Below are 7,085 nucleotides of genomic sequence, written 5' to 3'. Positions count from 1 at the left end.
GCGTGTGCGCGACTGTTGGGGGTGGTGTGCGTTTGCGTGTGTGTGTGTGTATATGTATGCATATCATTCCATTCTGAGTGCTGTCAACCTCTATCAGCCTTAAGAGCATACCAAAGGCTGTAAATACACACACAAGAGCAAGAGAAAGACCCGGGATAGTAGTTTGCTGCTCATTTTACAATACTGGAAGTATCCATGCCAAGGCTAGTACTCACACACCTTCACGAAATGAGGCTTTAAAGTCAGTTAACCGGCTGATTTGCAGATCGATTAAAACATCACATTGACTACAATAAGAAGCAAGGAAACTGTGGTCAGAGCCTGCCTCTCAAACACAGACTGTGCACAGCATCTATCGCAGCTAAAGTGCAGCTTACATCCACGCACAGCAAGCCCACAGCTGAAAGCAAGGATACGTCAACCAGCAAAGTGAGAGCATCCATCATCATTCAGGTGAATTCCTGGGAGTAAAGTACAACAATACCAGCACCAGAGAGAGAGAGAGAGAGAGATCCCAAAAGTGGAACCAATGTTATCCAAACAACATTGACCTCCCACCCAAAGACAAATTGCTCCAACTACCCCCCCGCCTTTCTCTCTGGCACCACCCTGCTCCGCCACCTTCTGAACCCTGCAGAAACGGGATCTTTCTCTCCCTCCTGACGCGCAGCCGAAGGTGACTAGGTAGGCGCTATCACCTCCGGACGGTACCTCCAATAAGAAGTTGGAGGCGCGCCGAGGGACAGCAGAGAGGGAAAGCAGCCGGCCGTTGTGCTGGTGTACAATCGCGCGCACTCATGGACATGCGTGGAGGAAAGGGACAGGCTCCCCACTCACGGTAGTTGCAGATAGTCCCCCCGAACGACGTCATGGTGCAGTCACACGTGTAGCCATCCCACTGCTGGATGCAGGTGCCCTGGTTGGCACAGGAGTCCTCCTGGCACGTGGTGCTGGGACCTGCAGGAGAGAACACACATGCACACAAACACAGTATAGCTCAACCTCACATTCTGCGGAGTTTTCCTGTCACCCTCCTCCATCCCCTACACCCACTCCCTATCTCTGTAACCTCCTCCAGCCCCTACACCCCTCTCTATCTCTGTAACCTCCTCCGTCTCCTACTCCCCTCCCTATCTCTGTGACCTCCTCCAGCCCCGACACCCCTCCCTATCGCTGTAACCTCCTCCAGCCCCTACACCCCCTCCCTATCTCTGTCACCTCCTCCAGCCCCTACACCCCCTCCCTCTCTCTGTAAACCCCTCCAGCCCCTACACCCCCTCCCTATCTCTGGCACCTCCTCCAGCCCCTACACTCCCTCCCTATCTCTGTAACCTCCTCCAGCCCCTACACCCCCTCCCTATCTCTGTAACCTCCTCCAGCCCCTACACCCCCTCCCTATCTCTGTAACCTCCTCCATCCCCTACACCCCCTCCCTATCTCTGTAACCCCCTCCAGCTCCCACACCCCCTCCCTATCTCTGTAGCCCTCTCCGGCCCCTACACCCCCTCCCTATCTCTGTAACCCCCTCCGGTCCCTACCCCCGCTCCCTATCTCTGTAACCTCCTCCAGCCCGTACTTCCCTCCCTATCTCTGTGACCTCCTCCAGCCCCGACACCCTTCCCTATCTCTGTAAACTCCTCCAGCCCCTACACCCCTCCCTATCTCTGTAACCCACTCCAGCTCCCACACACCCTCCCTAGCTCTGTAACCCCCTCCAGCTCCAATCCCCCTCCCTATCTCTGTAACCCCCTCCAGCTCCCACACCACCTCCCTATCTCTGTAACCCCCTCCGGCCCCTATAGCCCCTCCCTATCTCTGTAACCCCCTCCAGCCCCTACACCCCCTCCCTCTCTCTGTAACTCCCTCCGGCCCCTCCACCCCCTCCCTATCTGTGTAACCCCCTCCAGCCCCTACACCCCTCCCTACCTCGGTAACCTCCTCCAGCCCCTACACACCCTCCTTATCTCTGTAACCACTCCAGCCCCTACAGCCCTCCCTATTTCTGTCACCTCCATTAGCCCCTATACCCCACGCCGGAAGGTCCATACCTCCGCATCCTCGCTCGATCAGGCCGACACGGTGCAAAGCATCCGCCATCAGGTCCGGCAGCCGCCCGTTCAGGTCGATCGATGCCAGGCAGCCCTGAAAGCCCTCACGTGACGCCACCAGTTTGGGGAGGTTGTTGAACATGCCCTTGCTGAGACCGCCAACGTAGAGCTCACCTGGCGCACAACAGAAATGGGATGTGCGTTAGCACAAGTCACAAACGGCCGACACAGGCGGTGTCCATCTTGGCGACTACCGGCCATGGGGGCGAGGGGTGAAAGGATCTCCAACACAATGCATGCCACCCTGCCATAAATTCACCGACATTGTGTTAAATTCTGGTTGACACACTACCAGAAGGATGTGGTGACTTTGAAATGGGTACAGAAAAGATCTTCCAGGATGATGCCTGGTATGGAGGGCATTAGATATGAGGAGAGGTTGGAGAAACTTGGGTTGTCCTGAGTGAAACGACAGGGGTTGAGGGGCAACTCGATAGAGGTCCACAAGATTATGAAGGGCATGGGCAGACTGGACAGTCAGAAGCTTTTTCCCAGCGTGAAAGAGTCAGTTACCAGGGGCCAGTGTGATGGGCAAGGTTTAAAGGTGATGTATGAGGCAGGCTTTTTACACTGAGGGTGGTGGGTGCGTGGAACTCACTGTCTGTGGAAGTAGTGGAAGCGGATGTGATGGTGACTTTTAAAGGGCATCTTGACAAATACATGATTAAGATGGGAATAGAGGGATACGGTCCCCAGAAGGGTGGGGGGTTTTATTTGTGACAGGCAGCATATCACTGCAGGCTTGGAGGGCCAAAGGGCCAGTTCCTGTACTGTAATTTTCTTTGTTGTTAAGATACATAAACACTTCTTTATGTCGGAGACAATAAGGACCTGCAGATGCTGAAAAGCCAGGTGTGCTCCTGGGAACCACAGCATGTCAGACTGCGACCGAGAAGCAAGAAAGTCAACGCTTCCCGTGTTTCCACTTTTTACATCAACGTGCTGTTATTATAATCAGGGATGCACTCAATGCAGGATCAGGCTGGTTTGTAGCTAGCTCCTGTTAAACAAAGGGATGACTTTTCGCTTGGGTTCCTGGAAGGATCAGGAAAATTCATTGGGTGGTGGTCTGTTCATGATTGGCAGACGCACAAAAATTCCCATTGCCTCAAGAGGTCTGGAAGGGTGTTAGGTTAATGCCTTATCCAGTCCCTCAGCACTGACCCTCAGACAGTGCCCACTCCCTCAAAACTGACCCTCCGACAGTGCCCACTCCCTCAGCACTGACCCTCCAACAGTGCGGCGCTCCCTCAGCACTGACCCTCCGACAGCGTGGCGCTCCCTCAACACTGACTCTCTGACAATGCAGCGCTCCCTCAGCACTGACCCTCCACAGTGCAGCGTTCCCTCAGTACTGACCCTCCGGCAGTGCGGCGCTCCCTCAGCACTAACCCTCCGACAGTGCGGCACTCCCTCAGCACTGACCCTCCACAGTGCAGCGCTCCCTCAGTACTGACCCTCCAGCAGTGTTGCGCCTCCTCAGTACCTACCCTCCGACAGTGTGGCGCTCTCTCAGCACTGACCCTCTGACAGTGTGGTGCTCTCTCAGTACTAACCCTCGAACAGTGTGGCACTCCCTCAGCACTGACCTTCAGACAGTAGGGCACTCCCTCGGTACTGACCCTCTGACTATGCAGTGCTCTTTCAGCACTGACCCTCCTGCAATGTCACTGGGAACATCAGCCTGCTTTGAGTTGAAATTCAGGAAGGAGTCCAGAAGTTCTGATACACTAGACGGAGAGAAGGAAAGCGGGATAGAGAGAGAGGGACGGCCAATGGTAAGAGACAGAGAAAGACGTGAGAGGCAGCAAAAGAACAAGAGTGAGTGAGAGTGGAGGAAAGAGGGAGAGAGAGGCAGAAAGAGAAACAGAGAGTGAAAGAGAGAGAGAAAGAGTGTGAGATAAAGAAAAAGTGAGAGAGATAGAGGAGAGAGAGTGATCAAGTAAGTAAGAGAGAGAAAGAAGGAAAAAGTGTGACATAGCGGGAGAAGGAGACAGAAAAAGAGAGATAGAGAGTATGTGACAGAGAGGGAGAGAGACAGAGAGAGGAGAGAGAGGGAGAGTGTGATTGAGTAAGCAAGAGAGAGAAAGAAGGAGAAAGAATGAGACAGAGCGAGAAAGGAGAGATGGATAGAGTGAGAGAGAAGGAGAGAGACAGAGAGAGAGAAAGAGAGGGAGAGAAGGGAGAGAGAGGGAGAGAGACATAGACAGAAAGATGAGGTGTCCCCTGAACCGAGCACAGACATGCCGTACACCTTCTGAAAGCAGGCTCTGATATCTGAGACATCCTTTAGTTATTTAGTAAATGTGTTCCCATTCACAGGGTGATCACTTCCAGGCAGATGAGAAACACCATTTAGATGATCCACACTCTTCCTATCCATGTACCCATCCAGATGCCTTTTAAATGTTGTCATTGTACCAGCCCCCACCACTTCCTCTGGCAGCTCGTTCCATATACGCACCACCCTCTGTGTGAAAAAGTTGGCCATCAGGTCCCTTTTAAACCTTTCCCCTCTCACCTTAAACCAATTCCTCTCTGGTTTTGGACTCCCCTACCCTGGGAAAAAGACCTTGTCTATTCACCCTATCCATGTCCCTCATGATTTTATAAACATCTATAAGGTCACCCTTGAGCCTCGAATGCTCCGGCGAAAATAGCCCCAGTCTCTTTGGGTTCTCTACGTCTTTTGTAAATGGGGAAAGGCAACAGGGATCAAAAGGGATTCTTTGGAGGGTGGGTTTCCAGATAAACAGATCCTGATAATTAACTACAAATGCTGTTGCAATGTAAGCCTGTGTATCAACTGGAGCGAGAACACAAGGAAATGGAAGGCAGGCTTGGGAAACACAGAGCCCCTGGTCTGACAGCACCAGAATTCACAAGGAGTGGCTTCTAGGGTCTACACCTCAGGTCCTGAGGGGGACAGCAGTGTAAATTCTCCAGAACAATACTGCCACTGCAAGGGTTAGACTATGAAGGAGTGGTTACACCAGCTCGGCTGGTTTCTCCCGCAATTTAGTCGGTTATGGGGCATTTTGGTCAAGCTTCCCAAAGTATTGGGGGGTGGGAGCAAGCAAGAAGAACAGTGAGCCTCAGGAAAGGGGGCAGATCCTAAAATTTTACAGCCAGTGGCAGTCTCATTGAATGGTCAAAGAGGGGCTGAATGGCTTTGCCCTTTCTTAATTCTATCAGGGACTACAGGCGTCATTGGCAAATACCAGCATTTGCTGCCCATCCTGCTATCCCCTTGAATGGAATGGCTTACTCGGTCAATTCAGTAGGGGGGGGGGGGCGCAGTTAGGATTTGACTCCATCGCTGACTGGGGGGGGGGAGGTGGTCTGCAGTCACACATAGGCCCAGAGTGGGGTAAGGATGGCAGATTTCTCCCTCTTGACCAAACGGACATGAGTGAATCAAATGGGGTTTTTATGACAATTGATGAAATAGGGGCAGGAGTAGGTCAATCGGCCCCTTGAGCCTGCTCAATCATTCAACAGGATCACGGCTGAACATCCAACTAACTCTCCTGTTACCGTTTTCCTCCTCAATCCAGTTAGCCCTAAGAACTATATCTAACTCCTTCCTGAAAACATTCAGTGTTTTGGCGTCAACTGCTTTCTGTGACAGGTTCCCCATTCTCTGGGTTAAGAAATTTCTTCCCATTTCCGTCCGAACCTGTGAGCCTTAGGCTGTGACCCATTGGTTCTGGACTCCCCGGGTCATTCGGAACATTCTTCTACACTGACCCTGTCTGGTCCTGTTGGAATTTTATAGGTTTCTACGAGATCTTCCCCCCAACTACAGCCCTTCAAAAATTGTTCGAAATTCCAGTCAGAACTGATTCAGTCTCTTTTCATACGTCAGTCCTACAATCGAAGGAATGATCGTTGTCATGGTCACCATCACAAAGGTTAGCTTTCAATTCCAGATTTTATTCATTGAATTTAAATAATGCACTGGTGGGATTTGAAACTGTGTCATAAAATCAAAGAATCTCTGCCGTGTGGAAAGAGGCCATTCAGCCATTCCAGTCTGGACCAACCCGCTGGGGAGCTTTCCACACACCCACATGTTTTGACACAGCCAATCCACCCTAACCTGCACGTCCCTGGACACTATGGGACAATTTAGCACGGCCAATCCACCCTAACCTGCACATCCCTGGACACTATGGGACAATTTAGCACGGCCAACCCACCCTAACCTGCACATCCCTGGGCACTATGGGACAATTTAGCACGGCCAATCCACCCTAACCTGCACGTCCCTGGACACTATGGGACAATTTAGCACGGCCAATCCACCCTAACCTGCACATCCCTGGGCACTATGGGACAATTTAGCACGGCCAATCCACCCTAACCTGCACATCCCTGGGCACTATGGGACAATTTAGCACGGCCAATCCACCCTAACCTGCACATCCCTGGGCACTATGGGACAATTCAGCACGGCCAATCCACCCTAACCCGCACATCCCTGGGCACTATGGGACAATTTAGCATGGCCAATCCACCCTAACCCGCACATCCCTGGGCACTATGGGACAATTTAGCATGGCCAATCCACCCTAACCCACACATCCCTGGGCACTATGGGACAATTTAGCACGGCCAACCCACCCTAACCTGCACATCCCTGGGCACTATGGGATAATTTAGCACGGCCAATCCACCCTAACCCGCACATCCCTGGGCACTATGGGACAATTTAGCATGGCCAATCCACCCTAACCTGCACATCCCTGGGCACTATGGGATAATTTAGCACAGCCAATCCACCCTAACCTGCACATCCCTGGGCACTATGGGACAATTTAGCACGGCCAATCCACCCTAACCTGCACATCCCTGGGCACTATGGGACAATTCAGCACGGCCAATCCACCCTAACCCGCACATCCCTGGGCACTATGGGACAATTTAGCATGGCCAATCCACCCTAACCCGCACATCCCTGGGCACTATGGGACA

General features: G+C 52.4%; 1 protein-coding gene across 2 annotated transcripts in view; it reads right to left on the bottom strand.

Annotated features, from left to right (window-relative positions):
• LOC125449256 (neurexin-2-like) overlaps nucleotides 1-7,085 on the bottom strand; it is a 1,112,849-nt gene that overhangs the window by 552,013 nt on the left and 553,751 nt on the right. For both annotated transcript variants that reach the window (XM_059641436.1, XM_059641437.1), the window contains 2 exons: nucleotides 2,049-2,222; nucleotides 838-957 (listed from right to left, as the gene is read on the bottom strand). In XM_059641436.1, the coding sequence (XP_059497419.1) occupies nucleotides 838-957; nucleotides 2,049-2,222 (294 nt within the window). The remainder of the gene's footprint in view (nucleotides 1-837; nucleotides 958-2,048; nucleotides 2,223-7,085) is intronic.

The sequence above is a fragment of the Stegostoma tigrinum genome, chromosome 42, assembly GCF_030684315.1.
Source record: "Stegostoma tigrinum isolate sSteTig4 chromosome 42, sSteTig4.hap1, whole genome shotgun sequence".
Classification (NCBI taxonomy): Eukaryota; Metazoa; Chordata; class Chondrichthyes; order Orectolobiformes; family Stegostomatidae; genus Stegostoma; species Stegostoma tigrinum.
Note: the sequence above shows the minus strand (reverse complement) of the source record. Positions and strands in the feature narration are given on the sequence as shown.